The sequence below is a fragment of the Colletes latitarsis genome, chromosome 14, assembly GCF_051014445.1.
Source record: "Colletes latitarsis isolate SP2378_abdomen chromosome 14, iyColLati1, whole genome shotgun sequence".
Lineage (NCBI taxonomy): Eukaryota > Metazoa > Arthropoda > Insecta > Hymenoptera > Colletidae > Colletes > Colletes latitarsis.
Window position 1 is genome coordinate 30,370,374 of NC_135147.1, and position 21,762 is coordinate 30,392,135.

General features: G+C 39.0%; 5 protein-coding genes across 13 annotated transcripts; 3 read left to right on the forward strand and 2 right to left on the reverse strand.

Annotated features, from left to right (window-relative positions):
- Positions 1-43: 43 nt before the first annotated feature.
- On the reverse strand, positions 44-4,156 carry Twisted (Protein O-mannosyl-transferase 2). Of its 3 annotated transcripts, XM_076781771.1 has the most exons (15): positions 4,045-4,156; positions 3,846-3,950; positions 3,479-3,562; positions 3,311-3,395; positions 3,144-3,248; positions 2,937-3,045; positions 2,583-2,851; positions 2,400-2,506; positions 2,130-2,322; positions 1,854-2,057; positions 1,644-1,795; positions 1,451-1,539; positions 1,103-1,251; positions 627-1,036; positions 44-548 (listed from the first exon to the last, which is right to left on the reverse strand). In XM_076781771.1, exons 2-15 carry the CDS (start codon positions 3,944-3,946, stop codon positions 443-445), a joined length of 2,163 nt encoding a protein of 720 aa, XP_076637886.1. In that variant the 5' UTR covers positions 3,947-3,950; positions 4,045-4,156; the 3' UTR covers positions 44-442. The 3 variants fall into 3 exon arrangements, with proteins under 3 accessions (XP_076637886.1, XP_076637885.1, XP_076637887.1); XM_076781770.1 differs by lacking the exon at positions 4,045-4,156 and having other exon boundaries at positions 3,846-4,033; XM_076781772.1 differs by lacking the exons at positions 44-548; positions 627-1,036; positions 4,045-4,156 and having other exon boundaries at positions 1,226-1,362; positions 3,846-4,033.
- Spn-e (tudor domain containing 9 protein spindle E) lies at positions 4,047-9,820 on the forward strand. Of its 3 annotated transcripts, none has more exons than XM_076781754.1 (10): positions 4,047-4,181; positions 4,284-4,466; positions 4,527-4,824; positions 4,898-5,355; positions 5,450-5,819; positions 5,981-6,147; positions 6,234-7,421; positions 7,493-8,635; positions 8,712-9,046; positions 9,111-9,503. In XM_076781754.1, the coding sequence occupies exons 2-10, from the start codon at positions 4,362-4,364 to the stop codon at positions 9,247-9,249; spliced, it is 4,203 nt and encodes a 1,400-aa protein (XP_076637869.1). In that variant the 5' UTR covers positions 4,047-4,181; positions 4,284-4,361; the 3' UTR covers positions 9,250-9,503. The 3 variants fall into 3 exon arrangements, 2 of the variants coding, with proteins under 2 accessions (XP_076637869.1, XP_076637870.1); XR_013081045.1 differs by adding an exon at positions 9,682-9,820 and having other exon boundaries at positions 4,058-4,466; positions 9,111-9,610; XM_076781755.1 differs by adding an exon at positions 9,637-9,727 and having other exon boundaries at positions 4,058-4,466; positions 9,111-9,290.
- Positions 9,821-10,504: 684 nt separating this feature from the next.
- On the forward strand, positions 10,505-11,433 carry Emre (Essential MCU regulator). Its single transcript, XM_076781781.1, has one exon. The coding sequence runs from the start codon at positions 10,505-10,507 to the stop codon at positions 10,772-10,774; it is 270 nt and encodes an 89-aa protein (XP_076637896.1). The 3' UTR covers positions 10,775-11,433.
- Positions 11,434-11,438: 5 nt separating this feature from the next.
- Positions 11,439-17,317, reverse strand: Flii (FLII actin remodeling protein). Of its 5 annotated transcripts, none has more exons than XM_076781758.1 (22): positions 17,066-17,317; positions 16,890-17,000; positions 16,556-16,794; positions 16,317-16,478; positions 16,034-16,254; positions 15,757-15,973; positions 15,453-15,694; positions 15,266-15,354; positions 15,111-15,181; positions 14,770-15,016; positions 14,490-14,675; positions 14,044-14,355; positions 13,788-13,960; positions 13,578-13,704; positions 13,383-13,505; positions 13,078-13,281; positions 12,866-12,987; positions 12,520-12,771; positions 12,167-12,293; positions 11,884-12,066; positions 11,636-11,804; positions 11,439-11,576 (listed from the first exon to the last, which is right to left on the reverse strand). In XM_076781758.1, exons 1-22 carry the CDS (start codon positions 17,126-17,128, stop codon positions 11,542-11,544), a joined length of 3,675 nt encoding a protein of 1,224 aa, XP_076637873.1. In that variant the 5' UTR covers positions 17,129-17,317; the 3' UTR covers positions 11,439-11,541. The 5 variants fall into 5 exon arrangements, with proteins under 5 accessions (XP_076637873.1, XP_076637872.1, XP_076637871.1 ...); XM_076781757.1 differs by having other exon boundaries at positions 11,442-11,576; positions 11,691-11,804; positions 17,066-17,316; XM_076781756.1 differs by having other exon boundaries at positions 11,442-11,804.
- A 546-nt stretch (positions 17,318-17,863) lies between these two features.
- Positions 17,864-19,495, forward strand: Mge (translocase of outer mitochondrial membrane 22 homolog mge). Its single transcript, XM_076781300.1, has 3 exons — positions 17,864-18,341; positions 18,622-18,727; positions 18,802-19,495. Exons 1-3 carry the CDS (start codon positions 18,234-18,236, stop codon positions 19,005-19,007), a joined length of 420 nt encoding a protein of 139 aa, XP_076637415.1. The 5' UTR covers positions 17,864-18,233; the 3' UTR covers positions 19,008-19,495.
- The last annotated feature ends 2,267 nt before the right edge of the window (positions 19,496-21,762 follow it).

Genomic DNA, 21,762 nt, shown 5'->3' on the forward strand with positions numbered 1-21,762 from the left:
CGTGACACATAAATCAAGGTTACGAAATGAAAAAGAAAAAAAAAAACAGCAAATGCTAAATATTCGTCTATTATTCTTACAAACATAGAAAAAACATTTTTCGTCACATTTTTCGTCACATTTTTCGTCACATTTTTCATTCCCCAAACTTGATACTTTACAGGGGACGTTATTTTTCGAACAAAAAATAAGTACAAAATCCAACATACACACGACGTAATATGTGCCCTTATATACATACATCATCACTATACATAATACATAATTCATTTGATTTTAAACGACGTATACATCTATCGATATATCGTCTTTAATTCAGTTTCTTCGCTTTCGTATGGATCTGTAACCATACGATGCCCCCGTGTATCGTAAAGAGCATCGTGCATCTTGTATATTAAAAATCTATCCACACAATCGACAATGTATTAAGAAACAGTTTTCCTTAAAATTCCCACGAATCCAGCCATTTTAAAGCATGCAGTGGACTTTGAGGATCTTGGGCAGTAGGTCCAACCATACCATACGCCAATGGGGAGAACAAATAGAAACTGAAACAAAAAATTTACATACGTTGCTGCTTAGTCAGTTGCTCGTAAAAACTCATTACTCGATTGAGCTTCGCTTACCTGTATACGGTACCCGAAATGATAACAGCCAGTGTCGTATGATAGAGGACATATCCAAATTTGTTTGGTAATAAAATTAGTAAAGTTTCCAGAATGTAGTTCACGGTGATTCCAGTTAACATTGAACTGTACAATAAAGCCGGGAAATAATGATGGAAATATAAAACTCTGCTCATCATCCAGAACGGTAAATAATGCAATATCCAACCGATAAATAGCCATTTTCCTGCATTCGTTAGTTTCTTTCTTTGTTCGAGTACATCATGACGATCTACGCAACCGCGTTGATGCCGTACGCAAGCATTAATATATAATGCAATGAAAACGATTAAAAACACGATGTTGCCCCACCATATAATTGGGTTACCGAGTAAATATATCCTTAAATTGTTGCCAGAAAAGAATTGGCCCTTAAAAAATGTATTTTATCAAAATTACGTTTCAGCCTCTGAAATTTTTACGATCCCGAGACTTACTCTGTAATTGATAGGCCATTGCCAGGGACGCGACGATACTTCTCCTTCCTTCAGTTTCAAATCTGCATTTCCTTGTAACATAACAGCATGTGATTCCAAAAATCTGTCTAAAAATCTTGGCGCGTATACTTGAAAACTGACGTTTGGTACTATACGAGAAGAAAATTATTAATTTAAAATTCTCTTGTTATCGCTGTACGCTCGAAGGCGGGTAGGGTGCAAGGTTATTTAGATTTTCCCTCAAAGTATACCACAGAATTCTATTAAGAGGTGGTTAGGTATAGAAAAGTTTGCCGAGTATCGATATACTAGTTATCTATACAAATTTATAAACGTTTCAATACTAACGCTTTGCATAATTGTTATCTTCGATATTCCACAATGCATTTTTATCTCTCATATTTGGATTGCAAGAAACTTCTTGTTGACTGTATGCCCTGAATATTATATGTAACGTATAATATACATATATAATATTTTTTTAAGGATTTTTTCTTTACCTTTTTCACGTAAAAATTTAGAGCATCAACCAACAACTAACCATTTGGGCAACGTTTTGCCGCTGTACGTTAGAACGCAATGATGTAGATAGTGCACAAATTTTAATTTACTCGTCACTGTTTCAATTACATCGCCATCTTTGCCATTTACTATAAAAACTTTCCATACGTCGTTAGCATCACCAGTACCACCCTAAATAATATAAATAGGTCATCGCGTAATAAAACAAATCGTGCCTAATGAAACATACTTCACCATATCCGGTAACTTGATAATGCTTCTTAGACATGGCTGCAAACTCCTTGTGCGAATGTAAATTTCTATGCGTAATAACGTGTTCCAACCGTACAAGATCACCGTGTTTCACTAGTTCTGGCTCAGACGGAATATCGTTAGTATCAAACTTTTTTATCAACCATAAATTATTATCATCTTTATGAGAGTAAGTAGTGATCTGTGTAAAAAATGATTACTAGTGTCTGGAATTACTAGTTGTTAAAGTACATAAAACGAATAAAATTAATACTTGTTGCTGCCTAGCTCCAATGCCTTCTGGATAAAGATGCCAGTGAGAATGTAAATATCCTCCACCGGTACGGTGATTTTTCAAGGTGATACTCGCACCGTAGGCTAACTGTCGTGGCATCGTTGCATTATACAAGGAGTTTCCTTCTAGTAAGGATTGGAATTCCGAACTATAAAATCCATCCCCGTTTCCGCTGAGATATTTCAAATTTTTAGCGACTTTTCGAAAATACTTGATTCATTTATATAGCAACTGTAATAGTTCCCCTACCTTCTGTTCAAAACAGAAAAATGAACGTAAAAGAATATCATGTATAGTAGCATCGGTAAGAAGATGAGACAAATACATCGTGCCACAAAGTGTTTGCCTACATATATCTGTAACAAGTAAATTTATTTTTGTCGATGTTTAAAAAGTCAATATGTTGAACACAGTGAAGAAAAGGAACCTTACAATTGGTTTCGTAAGATCTCCCAACTCCCTCCATAATTCAAAAGCCGAATAAAGCCCAACGAGTAGAACAACGAATAGACCAACAAATTTTACGCACATCGTGCACGCAAGCGAAATTCCTGCAAACGATAACCAACCCCACCATTTCCACGAGAAAGGTTCATTACGAAGAGAACCTATACGAGCCATTCCCCAAGTTGCACACATTAGAAAGCACAACAGTATAGGATCCAGCAGGATGTACTGATTTAACGTCAACAGTCCTCCGTCTGAAATATATTAACCACACGAATTAATATCTTTCACGTTTGTTAACTTTGTTCGATAAAAATATCCAGGACATAACATGCTTACCAAACAAAATAAATAACGCAGATAATGCAGCTGCCTGAATAGTTTTTGTCAAGTCCCATACAACGAGGTATGACAAAGGAACTATCGTTGCACCTAAAAATGTACAAAACTGGAACATATACCATATTCGTACGGTATTAAATTTAAGTCCTCTTTGAAAAAACTAATTAGTTTTTGTAAACCTGGGGATATTAAACCTATACTCACAATTCTCATACCATGGTATTTAACGTTTTCATATTTATCTCCTGGTTTCTCGAAAGCAAACGTTCCATCGTATCCGGTCAGATAGCCGGATAATGCTATCAACATCTAAAACATAAACAATCGGTATTACTAACGTCGGAATAGAAATTTACGCGCACGTTATTTACCTTTCCAAGCGGCGGATGAACATCGAAAAAGAACGTCCTATTTATGTACCAACTACCCATTCTACCAAAATGAGTTTCATCCCAACTATAACATTAAAATATTTAATAGTCACACGAATCAATTATTATAGATCATACATTATTTTCCATACTTTTCACGTAGCTTACCAAACATGTTGCGGTTCTGTAACTTTATAAAATCTTGTCGCTGCTGTCAATATGACAATAATTCCAAAAAGCAACCACCAATTTCTATACGAATAGTTTTTTTATTATTACAGCTTTACAGAGAGTGAATTTCGCATTTAGGTCGGTATATATCTTAAATTTGATAACAGGTAAAAAAAACCGTGCAGGGAGAAGTCAAGTAATATGGTAATATCTATTTCTTTACAACTTTTCACTCGCCACACCATTCATTTTTCCTTTCTACAAATTGTTTTTACTTCTTACCAAATTCAAGATACAACCCGTTCATTGTGCGACGCACTCTGAATACTCGAAACGTATAAACAAATAATAGAAAATTACATACAAATCTGTCGTATCCTTTTTTCCTTTATTCGAAAACTGCTCATACGAACGCACATTCCCTATATTGTGCATCCGTTTTGAATTAGTGCCCATCTCTTCCATATTACTATTAAATATTATTTTCTTTTAACTCCACGACTCGGTTTACGTTGCGTCAAGTATGCAACGGTAAACGATAACTCTGCTAATCATACACGTACCATTCGTAAATGGTGCTATTTTTCCTTACCAACTACTTAAAAGTAAGAAAACTAATCAGGGAGATTTCCTCGAGTGTCGCTGCAAAGGATGCTTTTATCGATATAAAAACAAATTAACCGTGATTTACTTAGAAATTGTAGGTTACAATGTAATATAGTAGACATTAGCTGTAAAAACAATGAAAGTATTGAATTTTAATCGGTTCTTAACATAACAATACATATATATTTTCTACAAGTTGCCCATCGCTAATTCTGTGTGAAAGGTACTTAAGTTGCAAAGGGGGAAAAATTATCAAGAGGTTAATACCAAAAGCATGCCCTTGTTAAACGCACAGTTAAATACAACCAGAAAAAGTATGGAGGGAGGAACAGATTATGTTGCAGAATATGTGCGAAAAGAGGAAAATGACCTTTTAGAGGTAAATTGGTTAATAATTTAAAATAAATTTCGATATTATTCAAGTTCCTTTTAATTCCAGTTGGTGAAGCATTGTAACATGTGCGATCAAAAAGGTGTTGAAGTTGTGTCGCAAGATACAGTTAGCACGCAACAGGAAAATAACGAAGAGACAATGAAAATTTACAAGACGTATGATTTTGTTTATCACCCAAAGGCTAATTTAACAATTACATCCGTAAAAGATCAGATAGTATCTATGATCGAAACTAATTCGGTCGTAGTTATTCAAGGGCCCACTGGTTGCGGGAAGACTACCCAGGTACCACAGTTTATTCTGGACTCTTGTTGTAAAAAACGATTTCATTGCAACATCATAGGTAATTTTAGCATATCTACAATAACGATTAATGTTATTTAGTCAAACTTTTCACGTTTATAATCGCTCCGCAGTGACGCAGCCTAGACGCATCGCAGCCATAAGTATCGCAAAACGTGTTAGCGAAGAAAGAAATTGGCCAGTAGGTACCCTGGTCGGATATCAAGTAGGTCTTATAAATAATACGTGTCCAGATACACGTTTGAATTATTGCACAACGGGCGTTCTCCTGCATAAATTGATTAATTCCAAACACATGTTGGATTATACGCACATTATAATCGACGAGGTTCACGAAAGGGACCAAAACATGGATTTCCTATTGCTACTCGTTCGAAAGTTATTACGTACAAATTCAAGTTCGGTGAAAGTTATTTTAATGTCCGCAACATTCAAAGTGGAAAGATTTGCTACGTACTTTTCTTCCCCCATGGGAAATAAACTTACACCTGCACCTATTATCGATATCGAAAAAAGGAATCACTTCAATGTTACTATATGTTATCTTTGTCAAATGGGTGCACTAGGTCTGGTAAATATCCGATGTAATTATTAAGCGCGATACTACTTTCGACTCGATACATGTAGAAATATATTTATCACATTGTATTTGTGCTTTTCTATAGTTACCTGAAGTTTCTGCTATGGAACCAAACATTTCAAAAAGAATGATGGAGTTTTGTGTTAATCTTATAAAAGTTCTCGACGATGTGGACACGAAAGCTGACGATGCTAACTATAATCTGGAAGCAAATGTTTACGAAAGACACGCGATTCTTGTATTCTTGCCGGGAATGGATGAAATCGAAGAAATGCATAATTTGTTATCACTAGCAAAACACGATGAGTCTAAATGGGACATAGTAGTGTTACATTCAACGATTACGAACAACGAACAACAACGAATTTTTATAAAACCACCCCCTGGTTATCGTCGCATTATCTTATCCACAAATATCGCTGAAAGCAGTATCACTGTGCCCGATGTAAAATATGGTATGCTGAGTTAACGCTTTCACTATCCGGCTATTTAGCGGTGTACCGAGTAGCACGGTACTATAATTCTACCCGTATACTGGTTATGGATTCTAAACTTGTTGGTCGTATCAAGGAAAGGATCATCTACGATGCCATTTTTCATCTTCCTTTCTTTTCAGTAATTGATTTCTGTTTAACGAAACAACTTATTATCGATCCAAAAACTAATTTCCAAAGCTTGGAACTTACATGGGCGAGCAAGGTAAATTGCGAACAAAGAGCAGGTCGTACAGGTCGTGTAATGCATGGAAGAGTGTATAGATTGGTGTCGCAATCATTTTACGAGGTGAGTAATTTATATCTCGGCGATTTAAAGAAATAAGTAACTTGTGTTAATTAAATACATATTATGACATTTATACGAAATCGCAGTCTGTATTGCCTCGAGAAGCACCGCCCGAGATGTTACGAGCACCGTTAACAAATTTGGTTCTGAAAGCAAAATTATTAGATATGGGAGAACCTAAAGCTATATTAGCGCTTTCTCTCGATCCACCCGATCTTGAAAATTTGGAAAGGACAATATTGTTGTTAAAGGAAGCCGGCGCGTTAACTAACAAAACTAATAAAATACAAAATCTTGACGGAGAATTAACAGATCTTGGTCGAGTTATGGCCAATCTGCCGGTAGATATTCATCTAACAAAATTAATTATGTTGGGTCACGTGTTTAGCGTTTTGAAAGATACGATTATTATGGCAGCCAGTCTAGCAGTAAAAGACGTGTTTAACAGTCCGTTTCGACAGAAATTATTGTCATATAACGTTCGACTGAAGTGGGCCAGTGGTTCTTGCAGCGATTGCATAGCTTTCATGAATGTGTACAAAGCATGGATCATCGAAAAGGCTAATCGTCGCATAACCAATAATGCTGCTGAACAGAAATGGGCAATGAGAAATTTTGTACAAATAAAAGTATTACGCGAAGTCAAGGTTCTCGTGTCTGAATTAACTAGAAGACTGGAAAAATTAGGTATACAAGAAAGTGTCGGCGTCAATAAAGTTATTTGGAAAGAGACGGAACGACCGTTCGTTTTGAAAATTGCAATCGCTGGTGCATTTTACCCCAACTATTTTGTCAAACATGTACCAGAAGTAGAAATGAACGAGCATGCAGCAGTAAAATTATTAGGCGGTTTGGATCCATCGAAAACAGTCTATCTAAGGGGATGGCCTTTAAAGCAACCTGGAATTTTATACGCCCGTAAGATTCAAGATATTTTTAGAAAGAATGGAATATCGCCCGTTGAAAAGATAAGAGTGTCTTTCGATGCTTCTTCTCGAGTTTATATTCAATTTGCTAAAGAGAAGATATCTGGAAACGAAAATAACGATACTTGTAAACAAATATCACCGTCCGTTTACGAAGCTATCAGAATGAGAGAATGTAAAATTCCCGTGGAGATACCTATTTTGAACGAAGCTGTAGCCATTCAACGAGCAAAAGAAATAAACTTTGAGAGTAAATCATTTTTTAGCAGCGAAAATGTAAGAAAAGACAGCATGAAACCACGGTTACCGGGTTTACGAGTATCTCGCATTCTCGCGGTAGTATATAATGTGCGTAGAACTAAAAGGAAAAAAATTTACTCTAATATTTCGTATCGTTAAATAATAATTTAAATTTTTAGGTAATTAATCCTGGCCATTTTTGGATACAAATACGCGACTCTAAAGTAAAAAGAGAAATGGATAGGATACAATCGATCATCGAAGAAACGAAACATCGGTTAAATCGATTCGTTAGAGCTCCTAAAATCGGTTCGCTCGTAATCGCACCGTACGAACAAAATAATTGGAAATCATATTTTCGAGCAGTAGTCGAAGGTCATAAAACGTCGTCGGAAACATTGATACAAGTATTTTTCATAGATTATGGTTACGTGAGCGAATGTAGGTTGTGCGATTTAAGGTGTCTCGATAACGACAGCGAAATTGCCAATATTCCAGCACTAGCTTTCGAATGCATTTTGGCGAATGTTGAACCATCGATAGCGTATAATTTATGCGACAGTTGGTCGGGAGCCGCGTACGATTTCTTTTGGACGTTAATTAACAAGCCCGGTCTACTAATCGGCGAAATTTATTCTATCGTTAACGGCGTTATCGCATTGGAATTAATACATAAAAGCAAAGAAGGAGAAGAAGAGATCAGTATCAATCAGTGTCTAATCGAGAAAAGATTTGCAATCAGAAAGGAAGAGAATTACTTTTCACGCTTCAATCATAATTTAAGATTGCAACAGTCGGAAATTTCGGACGAACAGTGTCGTTACTACGAACAATTGCAAAACGATCAAGGTTGCACGTCGGATATTTACCCGGAACCAATCGATAGTTCCGAATGTTGTACAACGATAAATTTGCGAGGGCCATTTTCGCCATTAGAAATTGAACTGAAACATCTGACTGTAACCGGCAGTTGCAAGAAGGTACACACGGCCGTAAATTCTGTAAACTCTGTTCTTCTGGACACTGACCCGGAAGACTCGCATCAGCGACTTTTAGTCGCCGGATCAGTTTTTCAGAACGTGCACACCAGTAATTTAACAGTATACAATACGACATTAATGCCACGTCTTCCTGGATTCACGGCTTTAATTACATTGATTTTCACTCCGTGTACGGAACTGCGACGCGACACGTTTGGAAGTTGTTACGTTGGTGCGTTATGCGGATTAGGATCCGACCCTGTCACCAACAGAAGCATTTTCCCGGAGCATGACATAGAACTTCATTTCGACACCGAGATTACTATCGATGATCTACAATATGTGAGTATAGCGCTTGTTTAACGCGTATCTTTTTATTTACGCGCATCTCGAATCATTTTTATCGTACCTTGGTCAGATAAACAGATTACGGTATTGGATGAGTATTGGAATGCAGATTAATAATCAATCGAAAAGCAGCGATAACATGGAAGAAATTATCATTTGTCAAAACAGAATAAAAGACGCATTATTGAAATTGATCGAAAAGCCCAGAAATTCGCAAATCCCGGAATTAATCTATAATTTTGATAAATGGAATCTGTACGACGAGTCTTTGTACCTACAACCCAGCAGGCAATCTGTAATCGCTAATAACATATATCGGTTGCACAATGCGTTAGAATTAGAAGAAACGACTGCATTGCAAGAAATTACAGAACACCTGAGAACGTTACGAGTTTTAACGGTCGAGTAAGTAAATTATCACCGTCTATAAATGTTTTTTTAAACGTAATATTTATTTATAATGTAACAGACACAACAGAAAACCTGCAAATTCCGACATTCGTTGTAAACTGTGCCAAGTTACGTTAAGCGACATTTTCGATCTTCGCGGTCATTTGTTCACGTTACAACACAGGGAAAACGAAAAGCAACTAGGAATCCAACTTTAAAACATTACGATCACAAAGTACGACGTACAATGCCGAGGAAAGTATTATCGATATTTAGTATACATTAGTTTATGTACTTGACACGTATTATGCGTATCAGAGCAAAGTTTTGTTACGATTATTTTCACTTGAAATATTTTCTTTTGTACATTTCTGTTCCATAGGTAATAATAAGTCATTATTTATAAGAACGCGACATATTTTTATTTTATTTTTGTATTCGATCAATGATTTCGATACACACGCGCGCACAATTACCTACTACTACGATCGGTTAACGGTATTTAAAAGACAATATTTTTACAATTCGTACTAAAGTTTTAGAGCCTTGGTGTATCGGACCGGACGATCGGATCACGACGTAGGTAATTACGTATTTATAGTGAGCTCGAACGACGACAACTATCGCCGGCAATCGTTTTTTGGGCTCAGTATCCCCATCTCACTTTCCGTGCGCCTCGTCCTCGTTGCACAAGGAGCGGTGGAGCGGCGGAGCGGAGCCGGAAACTCGCTATGTAAGGAGTGGGGGAGCAGAGCCGGGAGTGAGACTCGCTGCGCAAGGAGTGGGGGAGCAGAGCCGGAGACTCGTTGCCCAGACTTCGTAGATTAAAGACGCTCGTCGGGAATAAAGTTTTTATTATTTCGTTTGTACAAGTACACGGTGTTGTTCCGACTGCGTGTCTTTCTAATCTCTCTTCTAATTCACGGAGACGACAGGAGTGGTGGAGCCTGCATTACTAACATTATCAACCCCGCATGGGCGATCCTCACAGTTTTTTTCGTCGGTGGCGCTGCCCGCGATAGAAGCAACGATCGCGTGTGTACGTATCTATAGGACTTTACAGGCAACAAATAGTCAATGCGGTACTCTTTTTTTCATCCCATATATTTCAAATCTGTTCAACATCGACTGGTAGACAAACAACTTTGGTCGAAATTGTCTTATCCGATTTATCCTCGAAACTCGAACAGAGGAAAGTTGGTTATGTCGTGCTTTCGACAATTGTATCGTGATCATTTTCGAGAAGCATTAAGATAATCGAAATACAGTGATAAAAAGTGCCCTAAAAAAGTTAACCTGATTCCGAAATCATAACCGTGTAACGAACAGGTTAATTCAAAGTACTCGTAATCACGTCATACAACACCTCGATCGTAGGTAGAATTCATATTTATATCTATCGAATTACGATTCTGTACGCAGCGTGTCACTATTTTCAGTGTTTGTTGGTGTTGGTGAAACTTTGAACGAAGAATGACGTTGCAGCGTACATCTTTCTTATTTCGACTAACTGGTAATTGGAAGAAGAACGGAGATACTAAATTACACCTTCGACAGCGAACAACAACACCTTCGGGTGCCATTCTTCCGGAACCAAAAAGAACACGATTTGGTTTTCTAGGGGTAATCTGTAGCATCGTTACCGGTCTAGTTATCGGAGCTACGCTGAGCAAAATTATGGCCAATTTTCTCGAAGAGAAAGAACTTTTCGTACCTTCGGACGACGATGACGACGACGATTAGAAAGTTCAATTTGCAGAAACAAGTTAGTTGGCTTTTGAAAATTATTCAATTTACATTTCTGCTATCTTTTCCGATTGTGCATTTGGCTCTTCCCTGTTACGAAGTATACGAGAAAAAGAGAAAACTACAAGTTTTAGAAAAACATTTTTTTTATCCCATTAACCTACGTTGCGAGAATCATGCGCATAGCTCAATTTTCTACCTTGTCAATTTTATTTATACGAAAATATGAAAATTAAACTGCATATTGTTCGACTAATACTCGTCGCAAACGAAAAAAGTAGAGAAACAATGTATAGATACGTGTGTAAAAATGCTCTCTTAAACTGCACGCACGCACGCACGCACGCATACGTCTATATGTATATTTATCCAGACTCAACAGTTTGTATATAGTTTCAATAGATTTATAAGTAAACGTCCGAGATGAGAAAAAGCAAGAAACGATATTTATGTCGTTAACGTCGTTTAAACATGTTACGAGTTTGAAAAATTATAGAATTTCATAAAAATTAAGCGCCGCGTATCCATAGAGTATAGTTGTTCTGCCTGCAGGTATTACGTAATACATAATTAATATTAGTACTCTTAAGAAATTGATGGATCTTCGCGTATCGCACGCGACGTCAAAGTTGTAAAAATATAAACTTTCTACTAAACATACTCTCTATTGTAGCGGTCTTTTATGCGAACTCCAACCATGAAAGCATTTGGTGAATTTACGAGATTCTTTTCCCTTTGCAGTTAGAAATAACTTGCGTGGTCTGTCAGGCTGCTTGACTCGTAAATGTTGAATGTACACCTGAAAACGTATCAATGTAATTCTTTTCGCAGAGAGTTTTTTATTCGGATCGTTCGTACTATTTCTTTTTAACAGACAAGCCGAGAAATTGCTTATTTGCTTCAGTATCTTCACCTGTGCGGATTTATAGGCTAATTTAATTTCTACTTCCGAACACCGGCTTCCCAACCATAAAAATACTTGTTCGCCATTATCGAGTATCATAATGTCGTCGTCTGCTAAATCATCCTAGAATTCCATTAATCGGCCATGAATTTGTTAACCGTATAATCACGTTTCCACGTACGGTAATAAATTTATTGCGTACCTGACAGAAATCGGTACACTTTTCACTGATCGTAAAGTATCCCTTTTCATTGGAACATCTAAACAATCTGGTGTAATTCATGTACTGCGCGTCAGTGTCGTACGATTTTTTTCCACCAAGAGCAACCCAAAAGAAATTATCTGGTTCTTCACCTTCGTTCAAAACTTGCAAACTTATCCATGGCTGTTGATCGTTGAACATTACAAATATCAAAGTTCGCTTTATATTAGAGACAATGAATTTTTTACAAACACATACGTTTCGTAAATGTGCGAAGACATACGTTATTGAACATTTCTTCGGCGATTTCTTCGATCAAACGCGCTTCGTCGTTGTCAGCTTTAGAACCAATCCAGGCGTATACTATTCCCGTTTCATCGTCGTTGTTAAACGGTACGTTCAAAAGGTAACTGGAAACAACGATCGATACATCGCAGAATCACATATACACCGTCGTCCGTTTACAAAGTTCTCGGATCGATGCTTTGGACAACTGATTATAAACGCTCTGTATAATGCAATGAAATTTTTGTATCTTGACTTTTCGTCGCATTAGTCCGGGAACCGTTTAGATATAAACGGTGAATCAGATTACGTTACGTCTCGTAAGAGACGTAAAAAGAATAACCATCTTACCAAAAAGAAGAATTTAGAAGCGACGAATCAGCTGGTATTTGTATCAGCCTAGTACACAAGGCGCTTCCGTTGCTTCTCAAGTGATAAAATTCGACCCTATTATTACCGGTAATTTTCGACTGTTTACGCTTACCATGATGAATGATAAATTTTCTTTTAAAATATGCCAAAAACTTGAGATTTTCCTGTTGTTGATGAGTTCTAACTACCTCTAAATTTTCTCCAAACAAGGATTTAAATTTTTTCTGTAAACTAAAAATACATCCAGTATCCAGTTATTAGTCAGTATCCGTCAACGAATAAAATAAAAGAAAGAAACGTTTCGGACACGTATATTTTTCCGTACCTGAACGTAAACGTTAACCATCCCATGTTGCCTGCGTCTCTGCCTTGCCAAAAGTATACCGTACACTGATAATCTTCCTCGAACTGTTCATCGCCGTCTTCGTTCTCGGTCGTATCCAATGGCTACCGAATTAGAAAGAAAACACGACGAACGACGATAAGATTATTATGGTTTCCGAACGGCTCGATGGAATAAAAATGTTAGTTACGTACTACCCAATAACGGCATAGAAAAACATAACAGTCCCCGCTATAAAAATGGCCTAATTCTTCTTCCGGTAAACGTATAAATTTTTTCCCTTCCAATACCAACGCCTCCATTCCTTCTAAATCATCGTTCCATTCCGACATGAGTTGTTGAGCTTCGGTAAACGACATCGGTGGTTGTCTGGGCATGAAAAGCGCAGCTAGATCCGCCTGTCGAGATACAAGTATTCCATCAGGAGAAATAAAGTTCGCGAGTGAAAAGAATTTCATCGGCCGCGTACGCACGACGATGCTCGTTTCTTTCCGCGTACCTTGGTTTCTTGTTGTTTGGCCCATTTCGTAAGATCGGCACCAGTTTTCGCGACCGATTCGGCAGTTCGAGTAAAATCGACTGCTATAACTTCATCCCAACCAGTAAATTTGGATTTGAAGATCTATGTGGGAAAAAGAAGGAACGACGATCGTTTAGATGGTTCGTAGCTTCTCTCTCTCTCTCGAATTCATACCTGAGACTCGGTTCCCTCTTGCAATCTGGTCACCATAGCGTATTCCGGTCGTTCTATCATGTTAAACAACTCTTGGGAGAGTTTAACGGCAGCCGCCCGTACCAATCTCGTTGACTTTTTGCCGAACCTACACGCGCAATAATCGTCGTACGTTTACATCTCGAAGTAACTCACGGCTCGGAGATATCACATGCACGCACTCGTATTTACCAAACGTAAACATCCAAATGACAATCCAATATATAAACGTTGCGATTGTTCAAGAGCGTATTCGTTAGTTTCCCATGAGGTACTTCGACTTGAGGCAATTCCAAATAGCCCATGCCGAGTTGAACCTGATACAGACGCGGCGCAGGAGACACAAAATTTGGATCTACGTGTTCCTACGAGGAAAATCAATCGATAACAGTTTAATTCGCAAATAAGATCGGAGTCTATTTTTAACGATGAACCGGAATAAACTTACAGCTATAGTTGAAAGTTGCGAGCTATCTTTTACGTTCAAATACGATAGAAAATCGTCCGATTCCGAATTCATTATTTCCGTCAGGATTTCTGCTTTGTTCTTTCTTTCGTTTTTATTTATTTTCTCTGCCATCAGCCTCGCTTTCGATTTCAATGTACTTTTCGCCCCTTTACCGTACCACATAAAGATTTTATTGCCCGTGTCTAAGACGAACACAAAACCTGGATCCAGAGAATCGAAACGAACAGGCACCGGTTCCAAGTGAATCGAAGCACCCGCGGCGTGTACTCTGTACAGTCGGGTCACGGACGGCTACGATGCATCGTGCGTAGTTATCAAGCAAGAAACAAAGAGCAAAAGAAAGTGTAAGGCGGAAATAAATAAATAGAAATTATCAAAGCGAAAGGTCGAGAAACGAAAAGAGCGCGCATCGATCGTTTACGAACCGTGTCCTCGACGGTATAAAAGCCGGACGAAGTACGACCTCCTTCGATGTAAGTTATACCAGATTCAAACAACATCAGAAACTCGTCGGATTCCTCGCTTTGTTCTTCCCTGATAGTACGGCATTGCGCACCAAGGTAATTCCGTAAATTTACAGCATGAATAGCGGCACAAGCTCTTTTATCCAACTGTAACGATAAAGCAAAGGGTTTTTGGTCAGTCGTACGTTTATCGTACGATACGTACTCCATTTATCGAGCAACACCGTTTCTTTTATCGTACCGTAGCTTTTTCTCCGATCCAAAAATAAATGGCCCAAATCAATGACCCAGCTTCGTCAATTTCAGTTTTCAATACGATATAACAATCTCCCTCGTAAAACTTTCCATGCGCTACTTCCTCTATTTCGTTGGGTAAAAAATTTTCAATCTCCCATACCGATAAACCAGGTACCTGACCGGCGTCTTCGTCGAAAAATTCCGAATAGTCTAACGGCGGTTTTTCTAGGGTTTCGTCCCATCTTTTAGGTCTTGAAATAAAAAAAAAAAGAAAAACAGCACGATTATCGATCATGGTAAAACGAAGACCGTATTCTAAACGCGCGTTTATACGATCGAGCTTACTTCAACGATTCCGCTTTAGACTCCTCGCATTCTTTGTCCTTGTTCTTCTCTTTTGCTATATCTTTCATACCCTAGGTAAGAAAAGAAAAATAAAATATGCCAAGGTAAATCTCGTTGCTCTCCGTGCGTACGCAAGACAGCTTAAAACATTATACCTTTAATATTTTCGCTTGATCTTGGTCAGCTTCTTCCTGATCTCGTCTCCTTCTGAGTCTCATTTTGCGGGCTATCGGATCTTTGCTACCTGTTGGACGATAGCGAAGACGAACGGTAATATAGCGAAATAATCGTACGCGTGGAATAGAATTATCGATAAATATTTAAAGAGGCAGGCAGGCTTACCAGCCGTTTGAGTCGGTGCCGGTACGTTGGCACCGGCAAGACGCAGCTGATGTTGCAAAGAAAAATCGATGTTATAAAATTCGATACCAGATCCTTTCTGTACCTCCGTTGGTTTCGGCGGCATTACCAAATTTGGATTATCTCTCAAGTCTAATTGTTCTAAATCGGTAAGAAGATGAATGGCGTCCGGTACAGTGATCAATCGATTGGACGGCAGTATTAATTTTTTTAACGAGCCGCATCTAGAGAAATAATTTATACGTTCATCGTGGAAGAGAAGAGAAAGGAAACGGTAGTAATATACCTGCACAAGCCTTCCGGTATCATCTCTAAACGATTATTGGCTGCAGAAAATACTTGCAACGACGACAATTTGCCTATTCCCGAAGGAATACCTTCAAAATCTAACCGGTTATCGTTTAGGTATAATCTTCTGAGCGTAACGATTTTACACAGAGAGGCGGGTATCATGGTCAATTTATTACGGCATATATTCAAAGTTTCCAATTTAGTCCAAAGTTCTGAAACCAAGTCGGATCAATCGACACGATACGTGACGAGAACGCGCTGAAGAAACCTACCGATCGCCGTGGACAGTTCGGTTATTTGATTATCGCTCAAATTTAAGCGGCGTAAATTTAATAGATTATAGAGCGCGTCTGGTACCCGAGGTAAATTATTTTCCGATAAATCGAGCTCCTGCAGATTCGTCAAAGTTTCTAAACTGGAGGGAATGTTATTCAAGGTTCGTTGCGTGTCACGCATCTGTAGCGTCGTTAAATTCATCAACGACGGCAGTTGCCTGAATGAAAATAAAATGAAAAAGATATATACCTCTAACAAGTTCATGGAACATTACCGTACCTCAATTGAAAATGTCCCAACGGATTATGGTTCAAATTCAAGGTTTGTAAATTAGCTAAGCGACGAGTTTGCGGTGGCAATGTTTCCAATTTATTATTACTAAGATCGAGAAATAGCAAATCCGTCAAGTGAATAAACAGCGTGTTGGGAATAGCATCGATGCTGAAAAGACGATTATAATAATAATTGTAATTGGTACGAATGTTACGACTCGACGTTAATAAGAATATACGGCTCACTGATTGTGACTCAAGTTAAGATTTAACAAAGAACGAGCTCGTTCGAGTCCTTCCGGCACTTGTTTCAAATTATTACGACTCAAATCTAACGTGGTCAGTTCTTCCAAATGAAACAGTTCCGCCGGAATACCGCTCGATTTGATATTATTACGTCTGATGTTTAACGTTCTAAGGCAACCAAGCTCCGTTAGTTCTCCGTACAAGCGTTCTAGCTTATTTTTAACCAGCGAAAGATGTTCCTATTTCGAAAGTAAAAAAGTTTCGATTTTATCGAGAGCAACTGTGCAAGGTCCTCGATTCGAACGACGTTAAAAAATGAACGCGTAAACGTTACCAGCTTCAAGAGTTTACCCATTTCCTCTGGGATTTCGGTCAAGTTGGTTTCGTCTAACTTCAACCATTGTATTCCAGTCATAAGACGAACGGATTCAGGAAATTTACCACCCTGTACAAAGTAACGTACTGAATGCTAGTAAGACGAAACAAAACGTACTCGAACGTAACACTCACTCCAAAATCGTTGCTACTGAAATCTACACCGCGTACGAACGGTAATACTCCTGTATTTGCCATCTTGCGCCCGATTCGAGCAAATATTTATTCTCTTGTAAACTTTTATACGATTCGCATTCGACAATCATGCATCCATCTGTAATGTAATAATATTATTTACAAACAATGCGTCGAATGTGCCGAATACAAACGCATCGGTGCCTGTAAACACGTCGTACGTAATCGTTATAAAATGGATCCGTGTAGAGAAGCATCTACACGTACAAGATGCATATAGCAGGTATTACTTGCACTGGTTGTTCTCATGGATACGGTACCTTAGCAGTGCGACACCAGGCACGTTTTCATGTATATACGTTGAGAATGCGCCGTCTGGTTTCGCGCGTACGACGATCGCGAAAGTCTCGTTGCCGCGTAAAAAGTTTCGATAAAAAAAAAAGCGACGCCAAGTTAGTTAGTTAGTATTGGTTGACGCCTCGGAAGATTGAAATTGTAGCCTGTGGTATATTTTATTATCGTTACAGTGAAACACGTAGTTTCGTTGAATTTAACCGTAGCCGATTCCCGTTTACTCTACTACGAGAGTTTCGTGAGGAAATACCTAGAATATAGTATTAATCCCTAGAACCCAGGATTATTGGTGGCCAGTAAAGGTAAAGTCACTAGCACCGGCTGCACGTTCACACCACACGATATATGTACGTATCGTTGTAGACTCGCAATAGCAGATGCATCTAGAACGAAAGATGGCGTGCGTTATTATAGATGTTGCATCCAGATTGGCGGTTTAGGAGAAAATGAAAATGAGAAAAAAAACGGTCTCTCTTGGAGAAAATTATTCAAACGAATTAACTCTATTTCGTAGCAATCGTACTCTCCGAATGGTGTAATTATTCCTAGGAATTTTTCTCACGCCTCCGTTCTATGGTTCCGTTTTACAGTGATATTTTTAGTTGTTTAACGTGATCACGATTTAGAAAATTTGGTAGGCATAGAGAGATTTGAGCCGTGTTGTACATTTAGCTCGCACCGGTGTGGATCGCCGTATATTTATCTTGATATACGAACAGTCGACGAAGAAAGTAAAATCGTTGTTGAAAATTTTCTTCACAAAGCAAAGTACTCGAATACCGTTTCCAAATTCGTTCGTCAATTGCTTTCGTATATGGCTTCGCTCGAAGACTTGGATCAATTGGATAGCGGCATGGGCAGTAGCGACGCACATTCTCCCGAGGTGAAATCGTTACTTCCCGACGACGAGGATGACGAGGAGGTATCGGATTTTAGTACACGAATTTACGTTGATTGTATTTTCCACTTTGAGCCTCGGATCATGGAACGAGTTGCTGATTTTAGAGACGATAGTCGGTTAACCAAGTTTTCTTTATCCAGAGAATATTATATTATTTCATCCAGTGATAATACTTGCGATCCACCTTTAGTTTACATAATTTTTTGATAATTAATGCATTCGCATTATTGGATCAATTCGATGAAAGCGTTCGATCGTAACGTTCAGTTAGATTAATAGGTATCATTTGGTTTACGTTTAGGACGAAAGTCTCGCCGAAAGGCTTTTGGGTCTCACGGAAATGTTTCCTGACGAAGTACGTAATTTTGGATACAACGTTGGTACTTGCTTGCACAGTTCTATGAAAGGTTAGTATACGTCGTTACGTACGAAACAATAGTTTGTAAAATGTGTCACAAACACGTACATCTTTATTTCGAAGGTCTATACGGATTCTCGTGTTCAGCGGCATGGTTGTTCTTTAGCTCATCGGCTATTTTATTCGCACCCATATTGTTGGAAACAGAGCGCGCGCAAATGGAAGAGGTACAACGTACACAGCAGAAACAAGTTCTTTTAGGACCTAACGCAGCAATGTCAAACATGAATGCCTCGAGTCTTCCAATGGCTCCGCCCGTGCAACGATAATAGTAATATCGATATAGCATCCGAAACGATATAATTTGAACGTTCCGTTTACCATTTATATTTATTAGCGTAACAATTCCATTGTACCGTAACCTCTAACTAAAATGTATCTATATATGGGACATTGTATCTTTTCCACTGGGAACTGTAACCGGAACATAAAATTCGAGCAAAGTAAATGGTTGATGTACGGTTAATGTATGGCGATGCTATTCGATTTTTCCTATTCTTAACCCATTCAAGAAGAATCGTAGATTTTCACCGAAACGAATTTACCGACAAGTCCTTTACACGAAAAAGGAATCGAAATGTTCATTTATAACAGTTTTTTATTCGTTAGAAAGTAATTGTAAAATCGTAATAGCCGAGTGTTAGTGTAATTTGCTTCTGTCAAGTAAGTTTATAAAATTGTATCGTCGCATACCGTTTTTAGCGTATCATTCGTCGTTATAACATGCAAATTGAAATAAACTTACAAGAAAGCACCATTTTAAACCTATTCTTTTATCGTGCAATGTTTACTTTTCTAGGTTTTTACGCTCGCGGTCGATGGTAATAAATTCTATAGGCGGCGACAGGTCGATCTTATCGAGCAAGGAAGAATTTTTCTGAAATGTTTAATACTTCTTTGTAGGTACCCATGAGCTCTACTTCAGAAATAAAGTTTGATGAAATACATTCAGTATTGTAGGAGTTATGGCCGTTTGAAAATTGCGTTTTTTTTTAATCCGATTGATAGACAACTCACACGTATTTACGCACACACTACAGCTGTCTGCCCATCAAACTAATTCAAGGAATAGTCTTTCACCTCGGAATTTTCAGGTCGGTATGACAGTCAGATTAGGCCACGAAAGTCCATAAGATGAAAGTATAGACGAGGTGCTCAAACCTTACGGACTCGAGACTCGAAACGTATACTGTAGAATTTTATTTAAATTTATTCGTAGAAGGAATGACAAGGAAAAAGTATAGATTTGTTTTACGAATTCCTCTTGAATGTAAAAATGTGTTGTTTTAAATATATAAGACTCGATGACCAGTGAGTAACCTCACGACTGTGTAAACTTGACATCAGAGTTGACATTAGTCGTTTTGGTCTTTCTTGGTGCGGTTTATTTGTAATGGTTTCGTCTTGTTGAAATTTTAATCGTAGTCGGAGGTGTCGCCATTATATTTGCAATTTCCCTTTCGGATTTTCATCGTTTCCATAGTTTTTGAATAACTTTCCGTTCGGACAAAGATGTTTGACATTTCTTAGGCATTATTTGGGATACATAGTTTCCGACCGACCGAAGCGAACTGTTAAAAGTTGAGAACAAAATATAGTAGAGCAGATCGTATCCCATTGACTCGCTTTATCATCGAGTCGTTTTCTTTCCTTTTACATATTGTTTCGTTAGTTTCCATGAATTTGATCTAAGATAAATTTTGGTGGATGAATACTTTTGGGTTGAAATTTTCCGAAGCATTACATTATATCATTTAATTGTTGCAACTCTCGGTTCCTTCCGTCTCTCGTGTTTGGCTATTAATGTACTTCGATCAAGTCGTATCGTAAATTCAGTTTCGGCCAAGGAGCCAGCAATGCCACAAGTATCATTATATTCGGCAAGAGTTTCGAGCAGCATCGCAAGGTTTAGATTGTTTAGTAACCGCCCCGTTGCAGCTTTCATCAGTTTTCTTTCCAACGGCGTAATTCTTCGTGCACGAATAGAACGACTGCATGTCGTTATTGAATACCTGACCCAAACCTTGTAGAACGAATCCCTTTAGATGCAACACCCTTCCAGACTTAACCATCTGTGGTTAGGACTTGGTTGGGGGTTCGGACAGCAGTCCCAACCCATCATACACTTAACCCCTTGAACCTCAACCCCTACCAAACCTAACCATTTATGGTTAGGCCTGGGGTCACGGTTCGGACTGCAGTCCCAACCCACCCTACACTTGACCCTCTCAGACCAAACCCCCATTCAGACGTACCCTTTGAGATTAGGCCTGGGTGAGGGGTTCGGACTGCAGTCCTAACCCACCCTACACATATGCCCTTCCAGTAGTAACCCCTTCCAGACCTAACCATCTGTGGTTAGGACTCGGGGGGGGGGGGGGGGTTCAGACTGCAATCTTAATCGACCCTACACATAACCCCGTCCAGTCCTAACCCCAATCCAGATGTATCCCCCCTGGTGTTAGGACTGGGTGAGACGTTCGGACTGCAGTCATAACTCACCCTATACCTAACCCCTTCAGTCCTAACCCCCATCCAGACGTAACCCTCTGTGGTTAGGACTGGCTGGGGGTTCGGACTGCAATCTTAACCCACCTTACACATAACCCCGTCCAGTCCTAACCCCTTCCAGACCTAACCATCTGTGGTTAGGACTGGGTGGGGGGGTTCGGACTGCAGACCTAATCCCACCCTATACTAAACCCACCCAGACCCAACCTTTCATGGGTTCATGATAGGTCTGGGTTAGATCTGGGGGTTGGGCCCCAGGGTTAGGTCTGAGTCGGGCCCTATGGTTAGGTCTGGGTCGGGCCCCAAGGTTGGGCCCTGTGGGTTAGGTTTGGGTTGGGCCCTAGGGTTAGGTTTGGGTCGGGCCCCAAGGTTGGGCCCCGTGGGTTAGGTTTGGGTTGGGCCCTAGGGTTAGGTCTGGGTCGGGCCCTAGGGTTGGGTCCTATGGGTTAGGTCTGGGGGTTGGGCCCCAGGGTTAGGTCTGAGTCGGGCCCTATGGTTAGGTTTGGGTTGGGC